Source organism: Fundulus heteroclitus, unplaced genomic scaffold (genome assembly GCF_011125445.2).
Source record: "Fundulus heteroclitus isolate FHET01 unplaced genomic scaffold, MU-UCD_Fhet_4.1 scaffold_121, whole genome shotgun sequence".
In the NCBI taxonomy this organism is placed as follows: Eukaryota; Metazoa; Chordata; class Actinopteri; order Cyprinodontiformes; family Fundulidae; genus Fundulus; species Fundulus heteroclitus.
Window position 1 is genome coordinate 635366 of NW_023396533.1, and position 21129 is coordinate 656494.

General features: G+C 40.0%; 1 protein-coding gene across 5 annotated transcripts in view; it reads right to left on the reverse strand.

Moving 5' to 3' along the window:
• rwdd3 (RWD domain containing 3) overlaps nucleotides 1–14052 on the reverse strand; it is a 33571-nt gene extending 19519 nt beyond the window's left edge. The window contains exons 1-3 of one of the 5 annotated variants that reach the window (XM_036128811.1): nucleotides 13669–13927; nucleotides 3233–3465; nucleotides 2931–3161 (exon numbers count right to left, since the gene is read on the reverse strand). In XM_036128811.1, coding sequence (XP_035984704.1) covers nucleotides 2931–3161; nucleotides 3233–3465; nucleotides 13669–13774 — 570 coding nt within the window. In that variant the 5' untranslated portion in view covers nucleotides 13775–13927. Of the gene's footprint in view, nucleotides 1–2930; nucleotides 3162–3232; nucleotides 3466–12785; nucleotides 12824–13668 lie in introns of those variants that run through there. The other 4 variants (XM_036128813.1, XM_036128812.1, XM_036128810.1 and 1 more) reach the window with 4 other exon arrangements.
• Nucleotides 14053–21129: the final 7077 nt, after the last annotated feature.

Sequence of the window (21129 nt, forward strand, 5' to 3'; positions counted from 1 at the left end):
GAGGCAGTCAACATGACGCCCAAGCCCTATTATTAATATATTCTTACATGTTTTAAATGCTTAACAGTTAATTACCTGTGACAAAGTGAGCACCGCAGACTCTGGCGTATTCCAGCTTAACACCGTCCAAATCGGCCCTGGATATCCGTGTCAGCCATAGGTGACGGCGTTGTTCAGATAGCTGTTTTGTTTTTTCACATTGATTCACGATTACGGCTGGTAGACGATAGAGAGAGCGTTGTTCTCCACCTCCACGGGCCGTGCAACCAACCATTAAACACGTTTTCCCCATTGTTCACTTTCAATACTGCCTAAGGCGTAATACAATGCAGAGTCAACGGTGCGAAACGACTGCCACCCAATATGGCGGACGCGCTGAGTAGTCACGTGAGCGTGACGTCACCTGAAAACCCCCTATTAGTAACCCTAATTTAATGCTTTTTAATGGTCTTTTAATGCTCGTCTAAATAATTTTAATGCCATCAACAAGTATCCATGACTATATATATATATATATATATATATATATATATATATATATATATATATATATATGTGTGTGTGTGTGTGTGTGTGTGTATATATATGTATAGTTGTTGATGCCTGTGTTCAGACAACAGAGCACCTCAGCATGCAGTGTTGCATTGGATCCAAATGTTGTTCGAAGACCATCTGATTTCCCGACATTAGTGGCGGTAGAGTTTGCTCCAGCTGCTGCTGCGCTGTTTGCGGTAGCTAATGAGGACGTGACTGGGTTGCTTACAGAACAGTAACTTGACATTGTTAGCTGTTGTCTGCTCCTTGCAGCTGATCTGTGGCTGTCTGCAGTGGTGTAGTGGTCCCTGGAGAAGTGGGTATACTCTCAATGTTTGCCCTTTTAGACGCAGCTCAGAAAAATGCTGTTTTAGAAACAATGACATGTAACACTGCTCTATTTAGTTTACCCAAAAATCCATCACTAGGGTTTACTCATTTTAGCCTAAAATATTTAGCCGAAAACGTGATGTGTGAAAATACTGTTGTCTCTTTTTTAAGATTGTATCAAGCTTCTGGCAGTTAATGTAAAATTTTCTTTGGTTTATATTGAAGGAATCCCTACACTACACCCAGAATCAACATTTCATTACTTTACTGTAGGTTTTCCAATATAGACCTAGATGATAAGGTCCTAAATTGAATGAGAAAGAGAATCTATAGAAAGTGATAAAGTTAATGATGAGGAGAACGTCAAAACTCAAATCTCTGTGTCTCTTTGTCAAATCATGAATTGTCAAATATACCAGTTGAAACACCCAAAGAAGTGTTGATCCTGTTGATTTAGACACCCTGACAATGAATGTTTAGCCCCTCAATCTTAAAATGGACGGTGATATTAAACTTGACAGTCAAATAGGGACCTCAGTGTAAGTCATTTTATCATGCAAGGAACATAGCAAAGGTAAAACCTATTCTTTCAAGGCAAAAATATGGAAACACTACTCTAAGCCTTCATTTCATCATGGCTGGATTAGTGTAATTCTCTTTATCTCTGAATCGGTCAGTCCTCACTCAAATGTCTGCAGCTGGTTCAAATGCTGCTGCTCACCTTTTAATGGAAAAACATAAAATAAAGCACATTACCCCATCCTGGCCTCCCTTCACTGGTTGCCTGTTTATCTTAGAGTTCAGTTTAAAGAACTTCTGTTTGTTTTTAAGGATTTAAACAGCTTATTATTGTTGTTGTTTTAAACTGTTGACTCTTTACTCAAGTCATTTTATTAGATGTTATTTTGTTTTACCTCGTGTTAAAGTGCTCTTTAAATAATGATGACAATGATGATGATTATGATCACAAGAAACTTTTGCATCATCACCCAGAAGCTGTAAAGAAAAGAGACAAAAAGATTTTTCACACCTCACTTAGTAACTCAAGGAATTATTTTAAACTAAATATTTTAGGCTAAAATATGAAACTGTTTATTGGTTGTTATTTTTTCTTAAATCCCACCGTTATGTTTATTAATTTCTGCCAAAAGCTGCAGCATTTTCATTTAATCCATTTGCAAGCCTCACTCTGATTGGATGGAAAGAAACCTGTCTGTGATTGACTGGTGAGGTGGACAGTTTTTTAGAAGTCAGGAGCGCACAGACAGACTCCAGCAAGCAGCGCATAGCTGGTGTTGAGCGTGGACGTAGCAGGTCACGGACAGACACAGAACCGAGTGCGAGCGAGCATAGTGGATTGAGAAGAGTTTATCAGTTTTGAGCGCGCGGCAACCAGGTTTTGAGCGCGCGCGCATGATGTTTAATCGTTGAATACCTATCTCACTGCGCACTCAAACAAAAGACACAAATATCGCTCCAGAAGTTGATATAGGCAATGCTGACTGAAAAATAAGTGGGTATGTGCCGTATACCCATGTCTACCCTGAACTACACTGTCCAACTTCATGTGAGATCATGAAGCATTGACACCCATTGTGCAGCTTTTTTTTTTTTTTTTTTACAAACACGGCAAAATGCTTCGTCATCCTTACTGTCGACAGGCTGCAGCCATGTCCCCAAGTCCTCGTTTTCCATTCACTTTGGTTGAAATTTGCAATTTCCCCATTCTCTAGCTCTTTCTCTGCCTCGAGCTTCTTTCCCAAACATTGTAAAAACATACAGCTTTACGATCAACCGGAAGCAGTTCCGAACACGACGCGGAATCAGTTATATCTGACGGGTATATATTATGACCGTATTTTTTTTTTTTAGAAAAAAATAAGCCATTTTTATTGCTACAGATAATCACATTTAATGACTTTTAATGCCAATTAATGCCTTAATTTAAAAAAAAAATAATTTAATGACTTAATGCCCCGCGGAAACCCTGTGTAATATGCTGTGTTGTCAATCTGAGGGTTTGTCAACCTAATGTTAAAATTGAGTCAGGAAACAAACACAAGTACCTTAATTTTAGGTCTTTCTCCCAGCAGAATAATCAGTATAATCTGCCCCAGTAATAGTCTACCAGCTAGCTGCAGCTGCTGGCTCCAGCATTCCAGGAGTCCAATATATCGCTTTTGAGATCTGATGTGGTCAAGCATTAGAATCGATGTCCACTTCTGTTGTTTTCCTCTCTCCTCTCCAGTCTTCTCCTCATCTGCTAGTTGGTCGTCCGTTGGTTCCATACATTCCTGCTGTGATCACAATATTTCAGTACAGTATCACTGAAACAACTCAACTAATGATCATTTGTGTAAGCCCTTACCTGCAAGTACTCCACCAGCTGGTGAAGCATTGGTTCTGGGGGAAGCTCTGCAGCACGACTCATCAGCTTCTGCCTAATGTTGTGACAGTGAGACTTAGAGAGGCCAGTGGAAGAGATGGAGATGAGAGGAGTAGAGGAAGGGTAGCTGGGGTCTAGATGGAACATCACGCTCACATTCAGCTTGCCGTCTTTTCCACCGGTACAGTTGAGTTGGACCACCAGACCGTCCTGTGCTACAACGAAGACAGCGGCGTCAGATTCAAAGCAGTTCTGGTTTTTAATAACATTAAAACAACTGCCGTATTTAGTACACAAGAACTCCTTGTGAGATTAGCTTATCTGTCAATGCCAGTTGTGCTCTGCTGTCAAGTCAGAATATTTTTAGTGGCCACAGCCATTAACCCCATGGTGCATTCAAGTACAACTCATACTAGGGCTGGGCAATGAAAAACAAAGATATATATCGTGAAAAAACCTCTCCCTAATAGAGATAGACTATTTGATACATGACGATTGTCCAGGTTTTGACAGACAGTACGAATAGCCGATGATACTGAGAGGTTCTCTGCGCTGAATCAATAATGTTGGCGGAATACAGCCACGCGAGTTAGCACACAACAATGTAGCAGACTAGCTGCTAATGCCAACCGGTAGCAACGCACGCAGCCATCTATCTCAGCAGTGAGATAACGCTGTAAAAAAAGAAAATGAGCATAGACCAGTTCATTGTTATTGTTTTGATCCGGGTTTTTTGTGCATGCGCACCGGACTGGTAGGCAAAAAGCGAACACAATGGCGGACGCAAACAAAGGAAAAGACGAGTTCTCAACGTATTTTTGTTCTTCAGATAACATATCACAAGATTATTATAAAAGTAAGTTGATGGTTGATGGTATCAGATTGCTAGATCCGTCCAGCAAAAGCCTGAAGTCTGTGAAATGCTGGACAAGTGCTCCATACTGCGACATATACGAAACGAACGTTTACGTCTTGACTTAAATATATGTCCTAATTTTTTATTTATATAATTATTTAAGTAGAACAGTGACCTGTGCAAAATTAAGTTGTATTTACCGAAGATGAAGTATAGACTGCAAATTCTGTCGTGGTATGATGACTCCCACAGTTGACTGGGATTGTCTGCCTGCGTCCATTTCATTGAAATTATCCATTTCTTTCTGCTTTCTTCGTCCTTCGGTAAACGAAAGAAACGTACATCCGATGATTTGGAATGCCTCTGTGTGTAACCGGGAGCACAACAAGTCATAGGCATTGTTTAGATTCCAAAATAAACAAACTAAAACCACTAAATTCACCCGTTTTGTCATGGAGTAGACGAGAACAGTACTGTTTTTGCCTACCAGTCAAGTAGGCGCATCAGAACCATATCTGTAGCACTGCACTCTTTCCTTCCTCACCTGGACAGCAAGAATACGTACGGCAAAATGCTGTTCTTAGACTTTAGTTCCGCATTTAATACTGTCATCCCATCACAACTGGGGATGGGAATCGAAAACCGATTCCTGTTCAGAACCGGTTCCGTGTGTTCCAATTCCATGGAACCGTTTGGCAGCGCGCTTAACGATTCTCTTTTCGTGTGCTCCAGCTCTGAGCAGCACGACGGTAGCAAGTTACGCAAGTTACGTCACGTTTTTTTACGCAGGTTACGCAAGTTACGTCACGTTTTTTACGCAAGTTACGCACACGGCATTCAGGAGGCAAGTACGACGTGGTCAGGCTTAAAGCAAAACAAAACAAATGCCGCGGTCGAAAGTTTGGCTTCATTTTAAGGAAGAGAAAGATGGCAACGAGGCGCTTGCAAAATCATTGCAAAATGGCATTTACATCCGCGGGAGGAAATACGTTCAACAGGGAGAAATACCTGCGCACACAACATGGCATACATTTTAACGAATGCCGTGTTTTTGATTCTTACCGGACAGAAGCTAAAGTTACGACCAGCATGGAAGGCAACTTTGGTGGTAAGTACAACGGCATCGTTTCACAGAATCGATAAGGGAATCGGAATCGTGAAAATCTTTTCAATTCCCAACCCTAATCACAACTCATTACCAAACTCACAGACCTTGGCATCAGTTCACTCATGTGCAACTGGTTGCTCGACTTCCTGACCGGTCGACCCCAACATGTTCGGTTGGACAACCACTTCTCATTCACCATCATTATAAACACCGGAGTGCCACAAGGTTGTGTGATGAGTCCCTTCCTCTACTCTCTCCTCACCCATGACTGCAGACCTGTCCATGGCTCTAACGCCATCATCAAGTTTGCAGACGACAACACGGTGATCGGCCTAATCAGAGACAAAGATGAGGTGGAGGGAGGAGGTGGACCGTCTGGCTGAGTGGTGCGACAAAAACAACCTGCAATTGAACACCGAGAAGACCAAGGAGCTCATCGTGGACTTCAGGAGGAACGCTGACCTACACCCACCCATCCACATCAAGGGGATAGCGGTGGAGCGTGTGGACAGCTTTAAATTCCTGGGAGTCCACATCGCCGAGGACCTAACCTGGACGACCAGCTGCTCCAAACTCATTAAGAAGGCGCACCAGCTCCTCTTCTTCATGAGGACCCTAAGGAATAACCACCTGTCCTCAGAGATCCTCACAAACTTTTACCGCTGCACCATTGAGAGCATCCTCACCAACTGTATTACAGTTTGGTACAAGAACTGCTCTATCGCCGACCGGAAGGCACTGCAGAGGGTGGTGATAACTGCCCAGCACATCGCCGGGGCACCGCTCCCTACCATCACGGACATCTATAGGAAGCGGTGTCTGAAAAGGGCCGGGAAAATCACCAAGGACTTCACTCACCCTGCACAGATACTCTTCTCCCTCCTGCCCTCTGGGAGGCGTTACAGAAGCCTACGGACCAGAACCACCAGGCACCGGAACAGCTTCTTTCCCACAGCTGTCACGCTCCTGAAGGACTGTAACCCCCCATACAATAATAACATATAGACTGTCCTCACACACACATACATATCATGGACTGTTCCCCTCATACACAAACACAATTTGTATACAATCTGTATATAATCTGTAAATTTTATCTGCCATATTTATCTTGTATTATAAACCCGCTAATACATATATAATCCTTTTCCTGACATTCCTGTATATTCTGTATAATCTGTATAAACTGTACATATAGCTCCCATATTTATATTTAAATTTATAGACAACATTTTATAGTCCCTTACTATTACTTTTTGCTTGTACATACACCTGTAAATAAATATTTATATCCTGTATAACACTTCTGGATAGATGCAAACAACATTTCGTTGCTTGTACTCGTTGAATTCTATTCGACATGAGCCTCAACGCCCACTTTATAGACCAAGATTGGAATTTGAAGAGCAAATGTCTTCAAACTGTATACTTCCTTGAAGACCACGCAGGTGGAATCATTGCTGCAGGACTGTCAGAAGCACTTGCATTATGGGACTTGAATGAAGACAAACAAATTTGCATTACAACCAACAGTGGGACCAACACAGTCAAGGCCACGTCCCTCAATGACTGAACTCGACAGCAATGCTCTGGGCATTGACTTCACTCAGCTGTTGGTCCGTTCTCTTCAGCTGTATCTAAACTAAATCTGGGGAGATTCACTTATTGCATGTTAAGTTAGCAATTAACTTATTGTACTGCTGCATATTTTCACATTACTTATTAGGGATGCATGATATAGAGCTTTGGAAACAACGTCACTGCGCAGTGCATTGTTGGATGTATTACGTCAAGTCACTATTTATGCAGGCCACATACAAAAACAATCTGAATTTGTTACCACTATGTGCTCCTACACAATGCTGAAAAGCAGCTCAAAACAAGATGGACTGTATCGCGACAAGCTTCTGCCAGATGTCAAAGAATGGTTCATGGGAAAAAATAGCTAAAATTGGAAATGTCAATCCATTTGAATTGAAAAATTGGAGCAAAGACCTCGATGATTTACGTCCACTTACATTCCCAGACATATTTACATGCTTGGTCTGTGGTGTCAGTGCTTACACCGCCAACAGTTTTAAAAATTACAAGTATATGGATGTAGGGCTGGGCGATACTTCAATAAAAATAAATAATCAACAGACGTATATCGATGATAGAAAGGTCATTAAGAAGTTCAATAGAAAAAGAGTCTTCCTTCCTTTTGTATTCTAGCCATGTAGATTAATATGACAATCATTATACCCTCCCAACCAATCACAAACAGACTCAGGAATGCTCCTTCACCAAGCATCAGAGAGTATAGGTTCTTTGTGTCTTTTTTTAAAAACTTGCAGTTTTGGTCAAAAGATGGTTCAATAAAGGGTTGAGTTTGAAATCAGTGTTTGTGTTCATTATTTGAAAATAGGTTGTTAAGAAATAGCATAAAATGGCCAGGGCTGCACTTAAAATAAATGTTTTGAATTTGTTGATAATTCAATATCGATCAATATTATTTCTATTCTATTGATATGCTTTTTTCTGTATCGTCCAGTTACAAATGGTTGCGCATGTTTAGTTGAACCCAAATGGCTGGGTGCATGATATGGCTATTTATAAACCAATGAACTGTTAATACATTGTTCGAACAAAGGCATGCCCGCCGACAGGGGAGGACAAACGGGTCAGTTGTCCCAGGCCCAGGACAGAGCGGGGCACAAAACTGATACTCTGACTGACCATTTTAATGGTCAGAATGTCAGTGTGCACGCTGACTACAGCAGCTTCACCGAAGTCTCCCCATCTGTGTCACGGCACTCTGCTGCTCCCCCTCCCCTCTCGTACATGGCTCAGTGACGCCAGCCAATCAGCACGCAGGCTCAGCCTGGCCCTCCCACTCAGCTTCTCTTCACTCAACACACAAACAACTGCACGGCTGCTGCTCAGACTCGGAGAGAGAGAGAGAGAGACACAGAAGCGGAAAAACATGAAGAGGGAAAGAAGCGCCGTTTGGCTTTATTTTAATACCGTAAATGAAATCAAGCTGTATGTTTCGTAAAAAGCCGGTTAAATTCAGTGGAAACACAACAAATTTATCTACGCACGTGAAAAACCATGAGCAAGAAAACGTCGAGTGACAGAAACGAGAGAGGAGACGAAACTTCTCTCATTGCCCCGACAGACCCAGACCCACAGACTGACATCACTGACTGAGGCGTTTCAGTCCTCCAGAGAACATCCAGGTAGATAAGAGTGGTCATCTTCAGCAGCAGTTCATGTTCACTTTCAAAGTAGATATTATCTATCATGTGTTACTGGAGCCCACACAGAAAATGTAATTAAAGGCATACTATGCAACATTTTTCAGTTAATTAATGTGTTCCATACCGTTTTGGATGATTAAATTAGTCATTTCAGGTCGAACAAAGGTTTTCTCGGCCGCCCTGGGGGTCTGTGGGGGAAATACCGCACTTGCAATTGCAAGAGCTCACGGCCCGCACACAGAGAAGTCTGGCTTTACGGCGAGAACTCCATGTGTTATTGCCCTGCCATTCACTATATGCACGCGTGAAAGCAACAACAAAGAACCGCATGTTAACGTCAAATAAACATGCAAGCAATCGAGTTTTTTTTAATTATTATTATTATTATTATTATTATTTTTTTTTTTTTTTTTTATTTTTTTTTTATGTTGGCGAGACGCTACCGCGGTGGCGAGGCGGCGGCAGCGGCGGCGGCGGCGGCTGCGGCTTGGCGAGGCGGTGGCGGTAGCGTCTCGCCAAGATAAAAAAAATAAAATAAATAATAATAATAATAAAACTGGCCAAGATAGCGCTGCTGGAAGCTTGATGTTCATACCTTCACTGTGTCATTGTTTGTACTGCCGTTTTTTCCACTTTTCGTTGCGTTCGCCTGTCTGCTAAGCTCAAAACAACCGCGCCTGTCTTGACGGAGAAACCAGAACAGCTGAGCATCTTTACGACAGTGCACTTTTACTTTCGCCCTCTGGGGGGAGCCTCGCTGGAAAATCAACCCCGGTTGCATAGTATACCTTTAAGACCTTGAAAGAACCCAGTACATATAACCTATTAAAAAGTGTTATTTAAGATAACATTAGCTAATCCTTTATTTATCTCACAACGGGGAAATTTATAGGATTAAAGCAACCGGCAGGTGCACACAACACAGACAAAATTACATAAGGATGAAATATATAAGAGGTGGATTAGGAAAAAAACACTGAACATAAAATTATTATTATTATTATTATTATTATTATATAATTGTAACAGTTTCATGATACATCAAGCTTAAATGTCAAAAGTATCTGTGAATGTTGTGCGTTTAATGGCAAAAAGGAGGCCTTTCTCAGAGATTCAGAGGGCAGAGAATTCCCAAAGTATCTAAAATTTTCTACTTCCTGCAATGGAAGGGAAAAAAATTGTTAGGGACTGGCTAAAAAAGACGCCGTTGTCCCGGGCCCTAGCAAAGCTGTCAGCTGACCTGAACAAAGGTATGTTGCTTTTGACTAGTGTTACACCAATAGCGATACCAGTATGGGACGGGGCCCCGATCCAGAACTAAAATGGTGGTATCGGTATCGGCGAGTACCAACAAATAGGGCACCAATACCATTTTGATGTTTGTATGTCACTTGAACGCAGCCTTCTCTCTCCTGACTAGTATTATACATGTTATATAAGTTCATGAAAGTTGCACTATTTTGGCATTTGAGAGCCAAAACTCAGGATTTAAAAGAGATTATTCAATCATTAATGTAATTTTACTGTCTTACTGTTGCACTACTATTATACATGTTATAATTTCACGAATGTTGCACTATTTTGGCCTTTGACAGCCAAAAGTTTATTCAACTATTGTCACCCATTCCAGGCAGGCAATAAAAAGTTCTACTACCCTAAGTAGTATGCAGTTCTTCATATACACACACACATCAATTTCAAACAGATGGTATCGGTATCGGCTAATACTGCACAGCTATCGGGGCCATAAAAAGGCATTGGCGCAACACTACTCTAAATAATTTCTTTCTGGGATTATTAAAGTATGTCTGATTCTGACTCTTTAATTATGCATATCTGCTAAATGTACACATTTTAAGAATTAATCAGCACATGATTTTTAAAGTACTCTCCGAACTGAAACGACTTAAACACTGAATCGAAGCCATTCCACGTCATTTTTCACACCAGCTTGAGAATATTTTATCTGCTCGTTTTGAAAACAACACGTAGACATTTCCAACCTTTGACTAATTACTGCATACTAATGAATAAAAAAAGAAATAATCAGGATTTAAGTGTTTCAGTGTTGTATTTTTTAAACGTGTAAATCAAAGGTGCTCAAAGTGTAATATTCTGGTTTCTGTTCTGGTTTTATTTTTGAGTCATTTTCCTCTCCTGGTTTAGGTTTTCTGCTTGCTTTGAGTTTGTGTCCTGTCTGGGTTTTTATTTACTGTTAGTTTATCCTGTTTTGTCATCTGTCTTAGTCTTAGCTTTATTTTCTGTTTTAGGTTTTTACTTTAGAGTGATTTTGTTTCTCAGTAAGTTTGGTGTAGTTTCTGTCCACTTGTCCTGTCAGCTTTTTAGCTTTGGTTTCTGGTTTATTTCTTGTTTTGATCCTCTGCACTGATGTCTGGTCTAATTACCCACTCTGCACACCTGCCTTACTCCACCCCTGTTGCAATCATCTCTGACCGGTTTCACCTGCTTCCTCCTCCATATAAACAGTTGAGACAGACATCAGTGCCAGGTCGTCTTGTTGAGTATGGGTGAGCCTCCTCCTGCAAGTTTCTGTATGGTTTGCGTTTGGATTTTTGACCCCCTTGTCTCCAGAAACCTGAGCCGTCCCATTCTGTCTGTTCCTGCCTTGCCTGCCCCGTTAGTCTGTTTATTTTTGTGCTGTCTTTTGGTTTGACAGTGTTTTTTTTTTCCCTGTTTTGCTTTTTGCTAATAAAAGAACCTGAACTGAACCTCTGCTGGTCTGGCTGAATTCTGGGTCCCCTGCCTCTGATCATTACACAAAGTTATGAAATATTATGTGGAATTAGCCTTCAACCTAGCTGATAGCCTGTGCGAAGTTCGTTTATTTTTGTACATAAAGTAATTGGAGCAATCAAGTTAATCGTTCAAATGAAAAGTTATTTGTGAAATTATACACAGATAAAAGATGTAAAGATGTTTTTATTAGTATGGTCCTATTTTTTCATTAACCATTTTGAATTTACTGCTGTATGTGTTCAGAGGTTATGCACTCCCACAAACTAGAAGAGCTGAGCCAAACGCAACTTCCCTGGTGTGATTTGCTGGGGGGGTTTACCCCCCGGTCATTCATGTTTTATCCCTGGGGGGGATACATTCCTCCCCCTGCTGATCTGAATAAGTATTATGGATTTTTCAAAATTTATATTAATACATGTCTTGTGTCCTTCACATTTTTTAATTTAATTTTATTTTATACGGAAGTATTATTACATTTTCTGCTCAAAGTGGTTAAAGTAAACCAATACCCACTCCCGAGTCCTGACAGTAGATGGCGCAAGTTTAAAAACAATAGTCTAACCCATAGACATAATATAAGAGTAGACCCCGCATTGACTGTCGCTGCGCAGGAATTATGGCCACCATCTTGGGGTGGTCGACCTGCTACCCAATCCTGCTGATTCAAGCTGAACACACTAATGATGCCTCAGCACTGTGCGGCTTATTTTTGTTTATATTGAGGGACTATCTACGTCAAGGCTCGAGGGATAACTTTTCACAAGTAAGATGAAAATATATTGTTAATATTTTTTATTAGAATATGATTTCTCTAATATTAGGTAGAGAGATACAGGTCTACATCTCCAAGTCTTTGTGACTTAGTCTCTCCAAAATTGCATCTGCTCAGTAAAGGCATCAGAGCTTTGTTAGACATTAGTGAATAGACAACATATATATATATATATATATATATATATATATATATATATATACACACACACACACACACACACACACACACACACACACACACGAGAGAGAGAGTGAGAGAGCGAGAGAGAGAGAACCCTCGTCATAGCTCCGTTGATCCATCCATTCCCTTAGCTCTTAGCAGTAATGATTTTATGGGATTCTTCATAAATAAAATTGATTCCATTAAAAATAAAATAATTGGCATCCTCCCAAACATGATTACCTCTTACTCAGTAAGTGAGGCAGCGTTGGAGGAATTTTTAAAACCTGCGCAGTATCTGAACTGTTTAGAAGCAGTAGAGCTTTCTGAGCTATCTAAAATTTTAGCTTCATCTAAACCTTCTACCTGTATGTTAGACTCAATCCCAACCAAGTTGTTTAAGGAGGTATTCCCTTTGATCAGTGGTCCTATTTTAGACATGATTAATCTATCCTTGGTAAATGGATATGTACCACAGGCTTTTAAAGTAGCTGGTATTAAACCTTTACTTAAGAAACCATCTCTTGATCAAGATGAGTTAGTAAATTACAGACCTATGTCTAATATTTTCTTATCTAAAATTATTGAGAAAGTAGTTGCTAATCAACTTTGTGAACATTTACAAAGTAATGACCTACTTGAGAAGTTTCAGCCAGGCTTCAGAGCTCATCATAGCACTGAAACAGCTCTGGTGAAGGTCACCAATGATATTCTCATGGCCTCAGATAATGGACCACAAAGACTTGAGCATACTGTAGGGATTAAGGGGAAAGCATTGGGCTGGTTTAAATCTTATCTGTCAGACAGATTCCAGTTTGTTCATGTTAATAATAAATCTTCCTCAAACTATAGGGTCACCTGTGGAGTACCACAGGGTTCAGTCCTTGGACCAATTCTCTTTACTGTAGATATGCTTACGATTGGCAAAATTATCAGAAAGCATGGGATTAATTTCCACTGTTATGCTGATGACACTCAGTTGTATTTATCCATAAATCCTGATGAATACAATCAGTTACTTCGACTGCAGTTATGTCTTGATGACATCAAAAGCTGGATGACTTTAAATTTCCTGCATTTAAATTCTGACAAGACAGAAGTTGTAATCTTTGGACCACAGTCCTCAAAAAATAAACTTCTTAATCAATCACTTAATCTGGATGGCCTTAACTTGGCCTTTGGTAATAAAGTAAAAACTCTTGGTGTTGTTTTCGACCAAGACATGTCATTTAAATCCCATATTAAACAGGTTTCCAGAGTTTCCTTTTTTCACCTCAGGAATATCGCCAAAATTAGAAACATTGATGCTGAAAAACTAGTCCATACATTTGTTACTTCAAGGCTGGACTATTATAATAGAGCTCAGGGCTGTGGACTCGCTTTGCTGCGCTTATGCGCCGTAACGGAGACGGTGTGTTTCCTCAAGTGAACTTCACTTAAAATACTTAAATACAGTGAGAAATTGGAGAATTCATGGACAACATCGAGAGAGCAAAAAAAGAAGGAAAAAAAGATAGGTACCAGACTGTTGAACAATTTGGAACTCTCCGTCTCTGCAGTAAATGGACGATAACACGGAAACTTCCTCCATAGCTGCGTCCGACATGATCTCTATAGGTCTCAACATTAACTCGCACTCAATCTCTCCCACACCAGCTTCCTACACTATATTTTAAAGTACTCTATTCTCTGGGGCAATTTTGTCCACATAAACGTCACTACGCGAGCTTCTGTTTCTGCTGCTTCTTCTTCTTCTTCTTTTTTGTGATTTTTTACCGTCGGGTGACATCTAACGTTAAGATGTAATATCGCCATCTACTGTGCTGGAGTGTGGACCAGATTGTCTCCCTTTAATCTAAATTCTTATGTATAATCCTGTTTCCTTCAAAAATGTAATAACTGCTCTATTTATTTTATTTTTGATTAATAACTTATTAAGTTTTAATGCCTCTATATCATATTTCCTAATTTCTTGTTTTAACTTCTCTCTACTTGCTGTATATTTTTCACAATGAATTATTATATGCTCTACTGTTTCCATGTCCATACCACACTCACAATTACCTGTTGGATGTTTACCTATCATATGTAATGTTTTATTTAATCCAGTATGTCCGAGCCGCAATCTTGTCATTAGTACTTGTTCTTTTCGATTTTCTCCTATTATTTCCATATTGCCTACTTTATTTTGTATTTGAAATAGATGACGACCTTTAGTTCCTATATCCTATATTTGTTGCCATTCAGATTTAATTTTGCTCTTTATAATTGATTTTATTTCAGATTTACCATATGCTATTTCCATAAGTCTGCTTTGTTTTAAAGACATCTTAGCTAGATGATCTGCCATATCATTACCTTCTATATCTTTATGAGCAGGTATCCACATAAACCTAATCTTTGTTTCAGTTTGTTTCATTCTAAATAACGCTTTATAAATTTCATAAACTAACTCCATACGACCATCAGATGAGACATTTAAAATAGACATTAAAGATGATAATGAATCTGACCATATAAGAACTTTTTCAATTTTATTTTGCTCTACCCAATGTAATGCCATGAGAAATACTAACATTTCCACTGTATATACTGCTAAATTGTCCGATGTTCTTTGTTTCATATATATATCTAGTTCAGGAATAGCATAAGCAAATCATGTTTTATTTGAAATTAAATCTTTTGAACCATCTGTATATATAATTTTAAAGGATTTATACATATTCTCAATTCTATCCTTTACATAATTTACCCAGTTATTATCTTTATTAATCTGCATTTCTTTATAAACCTCTAAATCAACATTTGCAGAAGGAAACAACCAAAAAGGTGTAATTGGATAGGGCACCGCAGCACAGTCTCTTCCCCTGTATACCCATTTCCCTACTGCCCATGCAAAACAGTCTGTTTTTGCTTTTCCACTCTCCCAGCAAGGTGTCAAGATTCTCACTGCTGGATTATTGTCCTCCTTATGTCCCTGCAAACTCACCCAGTAATTCATCATAATTTGCTTTGTCTTAATTCTAAAGGAATATCCCCCATTTGCACCTGCACTGCCAAATATGGAGATGTTTTCAAAGCTCCACAGCACAATCTCAAACCTTGATTTTTAATTACTTCTAATTTGCTAATCAATGTTTTTGCAGGCTGCCTATATACTATACATCCGTAATCCAACACTGATCTGATCAATGCAACATAAATCTTTTTTAAATTTATCTTATTTGTGCCCCATTCTAATCCTGTTAAACACCTCATTCTCACTTATTAAGTTCCTTCAGGTCTTGATTATTATTCCGTACGTTTTTCGGCTCTAACTACTCCTGCATACTTCAACCGATTTAAACAATTTTCATATCAAAACATTCAGCTCGTTCACGACATTACTGCTATGTCTTTTGGTAATTATAACTTTTATAACAGTGGCGTGGGAATAGGGGGGCAAGGGGGCCCTCACTTTTTGGACAGGGGGGGCAAAGGGTATGCCCCCCCCCCCCATTTTTGAGATAAAATTTAATTTTAACTTTTTCCACTATTTTGACAAATACAACAATAAGAAAGCTATCAATATCAACAAGAAGTATTTGGCTACCTAATTAATTGATAGTGGTACGGTCATTGAATTTAATTCTTAATATTTATTAATTTATTTTCTCTTAATTAAAGGTATACTATGCAACCGGGGTTGATTTACCAGCGAGGCTCCCCCCAGAGGGCGAAAGTAAAAGTGCACTGTCATAAAGATGCTCAGCTGTTCTGGGGTCTGTTCTTCGTACGTTGCTTAAAACATCCAAGATCAAATGAGACATCCAAGATGATTTCATCCGGCTAATCCTGATCCGGCTAATTGGGTTCTTCAAACACACCTGTTATTTACGATTAGTATGGCTGGATTGAGTTATCTGAGACAACTGCGCGTTCATGCGTTTGTTTAAAAGGGGAAATGTATCGATAGTAGAAACAATGATCAGCAGCGCTGCTATTGGCTGTTCAGCATGGCCAAAGAACGCCCACAGTTTGTCTCCCAAGCAGAACAAGAGCTTGGAAGGTTATGCCGAATTTGAGTCATTAATTAAAACACCTCAAAATCTGTTAAAGCCAGGAGAGAGGGCTGGCAAAAAGCAGCAGACAAATTAATGCGTAAATACTGTCCATGGTAGATGTTTCTATCACTTTCTACAGTATGAATTTTTTCATTTTAATAATTTCATATTCACTTTGTTCTTTTATATCAGAGCCTCCACAGAACCCAACAGAACATGGGGACAAGTAAAAGTGAAATACAAGAATATTCTACAAAATGGTAGCCTTTAATTATTATACTTTATTTTAAAAAGGCACTTGTTATGTCAAGAGATCCAAATTTCAGTGTCATTCCTTAGAGACTGGAAGTAAAGGATATGTGCAAACTGGGAATTTTAACAAAAAAAATCTTTATCCATAAAAAATTAAAATCTTCAATTTCCGAGTCATCCACTGTTTACACGGTCAAAAACTGTATTGCTCCGTGTCTAGATAATCCATCCATAGTTTTTTCTAATACAATATACGGCTCGACAGGAAGCAAGCCTTTCAAAGTAAACTAAACTTCACAATAAAATGGCCTGAACAAATCTTCTTACTGAATATGATAAAAAATAAAAAGCAAACTATCATACAAATAACTTAAATATTTTTGATTTATGGCTCCAACATCACTTTTTCCTCTTTAAAAGCCACTGTTAAATGATGTGTCTGTCTGTTTATAATAGCCACCAAGAAAAATCTCTCTACAATTACACTGTCGCGCTGAGCTGAAGGATCCTGTCTATTGCGCAATACGCAATTAATTCGAAAAACTCTGCAAATTATTCTTGCACCTTCCGCAACAGGTTGCTGTCATAAAAATGAACATGGCTACAACAGACTTCCCTATCTCCTCCGCTTATAAAGCTGCGATCTAATCCTGTTTACATGAAATAAGCCTGCTTTCGAGCTGGCTTAAGCTGGCGCACATGTTGCTATGACAACAAGTGCAGGATGTCTTTTGAAGAACCAAATGATCCAAGATCATGCCAAATCGTCAACAATGAAATCCTGCTAACTGAGTTAGCGACGTACGAAGAACGGACCCCTGGTTTCTCCATCAAGCCAGGCGCGGTTGTTTTGAGCATAGCAGACAGGCGAACGCAAGGAAAAGTAAAAAAAAACGGCAGTACAAACAATGACTAACACATTGAAAGTATGAATATCAGGGTTTCCCGCAGCGCTATCTTGGCAAGGCGGCCGCCTCGCCAAACTCACGCTACCGCCTCGCCAACATTCAAAAAAAAAATAAATAATAATAATAATTAAAAAATAAATAAATAAATAATAATAATAATAATAAAAACTCGATATGCTTGCATGTTTATTTGACATTAACACGCGGTTCTTTGTTGTTGCTTTCGCGTGTGCATATAGTGAATGGCGGGGCAAAAACACATAGAGTTCTCACCGTGAAGCAAGACCGACTCTCGCGGTCTAGCACGAGACTTCTGAGCCTGTGGGTGCCGGCCGAGGGCTCTTGCAATTGCAAGTGCGGTATTTCCCCCACAGACCACCAGGGCGGCCGAGAAAACCTTTGTTCGACCTGAAATGACTCATTTAATCATCCAAAACGGTATGGAACACATTAATTAACTGAAAAAATGTTGCATAGTATGCCTTTAAATGTTTTATTACTTAAAGTCTACTGGTTATTTCATTATCTGTTTAAGGTTCAAATTCATTATTATTATTTTGTTTATTATGGGTTAATCTTCAGTACTCTTAGTATGTGTAAATTGTTTACGTCTTGTATGACTATGTACTGTTTACTGGTGACCTCGTTAATAAGTAACATGTGTGGGCATCTTCTCAGTATCCAACTTTTATGAGTCTGTCCACTTAATGACCTCTTGACTCATGCGCTATAGTCACTTCCTTTAAAACCATTAAGACAAAGAAGACAAGATTTAAACCAAGACCTAGGATAACCTGAATTTTTACAAGAACCCACCGATTCCCAGCGTAGTAAGTTATATTATTTTTATTATCAATAATTGCACATTTGTTATGTCAAAACCATTTTACTCTGAAATCAATATAATAATATAATATAATGAATTTAGCGTAAATTGTCGTCTGGATCACTGTGTATGGAGGCGGCCCAAATTACTGCCCAAATATGGGCAGTAATGGCCGCCTGTCATCACCTCCTGTGACGTGGATAAGCGGAGAGCCGACGGCATTTCGCCGCGCATTAGCAACTGTAGGAGCTGTTGTACACAGCTGCGATCAACAACAATTATTTTGGATTTCCAGAGGACTTCACCATTGAAATTCGCGAGAGCTATTGTTGAAGCAACAATGCTCACCTGAATGGCCAGAGAGAAAACACGTCGTCTGTAGCCAACATTTGGAAGAACAATGTCTTCAAGATGACATGAGAACGAGGATTTTCGGTAGGTTTTTCTTTTTTTATGATGTAGAATTTGCCGTAACATTTGTTTACTCGATCAGAGCGGCGGAGGGATACTACGAACTTGTAAAGAATGCTCACTGTTGTGAAGCCCACTTATTTTATACGACTTTGGTCTTATTTTTTTCTAAAGTGCTTGTAAGTTTTGTGAGTTGTGGGTTGCAGGTTTCTTTGGGCTTGTTTCTGAAAGTGAAGTCGATTGTTTGGGGTCTAAACTAAGTGACGCTGAAATATCCCTCCGCCTCATAACACGCTGCAGTTCATCGTGACAGGAGCAGACTAAACTCAGAAAGAGCCGCTCTGGCCGTATTTTCTGCAGTTTACGGTTGCAATAACTGATGAAAACTGCTGAAAGTAGATTAGGCGGTGCAGATCACCATTTTGAGCAGAGATTGGTTCTAAAAATGAGTTTTATACTCATCCTATAACATTGCAGAACCCAACCCATATACCCGTACTTTAATGCCTATTTGTTGTCTTTTTATGTCTCTAAAATGTAAAATTAGTATTTATTTAAATTTAAATGCTCAGTACCATGTCTATCTTTGTTTAAGAGGTTAAAAAATATTTTGGCATGAAAATGGGTATTTATTTACAAGGGGACAGATAGGGCATTGGGACTTGCTTTACAGCCGATCCCGCACAGTGACGTCACAAACTGGGGAGGAGGCAGTACTGCTCTTCACCAAGATGGCTGCCCCCATAAAAGGACCTTCAAATGAAAATTACTCATAATTAAAAAAGCTTATCATTTATTGAACAGAATGTAATAATTGTATGTTTAAACATTGTTCTTTTTCTTTGAGATAATACCAAATTTAATCTGTCAATATCTGTTGTTTTCCCTTATTATCCAAAATTGAGTTATATATCAAAATTATGGAAATTGTATAATCTGCATTATGATATGTTTTACAAAATCATAATACTAAAATATTTGTATTTTCTAAAATGAACTGAAACCACCTGCCCATTTACTCTTTGAACCTAGTTCCTTTGGGGGCTCAATAGAGGACATAGTTATACCCTAGTTGAGGTTTGGTTACTTCCCCTTGAAGTAGAGTTAGAATTGAACCATGTATTAATTTGAATTATTAATTTTTTAAATATTAATTAATTTTCTTAGAATTCATGAAGATGACATAGATGTAGATGTACTGATTGCCACTTTAATCAGCATGCTCATTAGACATGTTGAATAGGGGTACATTTTCCTTTCCACATCACTTTTCCTTGCCTATGGACCCAACAGATTTTTTTGGTTCGCTCCGCTCGCCATTTGTCTATAATACCTGATCCAGCTCTACACCCTCAGCAGGATTCTGGAGGGGGCATGGGAGTTTGCCCAACCAGTCTACATGTGCTTTGTGGAGAAGGCATTCGACTGTGTCCCCCGAGGGATCCTATGGGGGGTACTCTGGGAGTATGGAGTACCGGGCCCTTTAATAAGGGCTGTCAGGTCTCTGTATGACCGGTGTCAGAGTCTGGTCCGCGTTGCCAGCAGTAAGTCGGTATAGTTTCCAGTGAGAGTTGGACTCCGCCAAGGTTGCCCTTTGTCACCGATTCTGTTCATAACTTTTATGGACAGAATTTCTAGGCGCAGCCAAGGTGTTGAGGGGATCCGTTTTGGTGGCCTTAGGATTGCGTCTCTGCTAATCGCGGATGACATGGTCCTATTGGCTTCATCAGGGCGTGATCTACAGCTCTCACTAGAGCGGTTCGCAGCCGAGTGCGAAGCGGCCGGGATGAAGATCAGTGCCTCCAAATCCGAGACCATGGTCTTGAACCGGAAAAGGGTAGAGTGCCTTTTCCGGGTTGGGAAGGATGTGCTGCCCCTAGTAGTGGAGTTCAAGTATCTTGGGCTCTTGTTCACGAATGAGGGGAAGATGGAGCGGGAGATCGACAGGCGGATTGGTGCAGCGTCTGCTGTGAAGCGGGCGCTGTACCGATCCGTTGTGGTGAAGAGAGAGCTGAGCTAAAAGGCAAAGCTCTCGATTTACCGGTCGATCTACGTTCCTACCCTCATCTATGGTCACGAGCTTTGGGTCGTGACCGAAAGAACGAGATCCCGGATACAAGCGGCTGAAATGAGTTTTCTCTGTAGTGTGTCTGGTCTCTCCCTTAGAGATAGGGTGAGGAGCTCAGTCATCCGGGGAGGACTCAGAGTAGAGCCGCTGCTCTTCCACATAGAGAGGAGCCAGTTGAGGTGGCTCAGGCATCTGGTTAGGATGCCTCTTGGACGCCTCCCTGGCCCAAGTGGTTGGGGAGAGGGACCTCTGGGCCTCCCTACTGAAGCTGCTACCCCCACGACCCGACCCCGGATAAGAGGAAGAAGATGGATGGACGGACCTGATCTATCTTATTTGCCCCCCCACACACACACACACACACACACATTTTAAAACCTTCCTACGCCCCTGTATTGTGATGAATGGTGTGGTGAAGAACCCAGAATTCAGCCAAACACTGTAGCAATGCTTTTGATGGTGTTTTAATGGAGG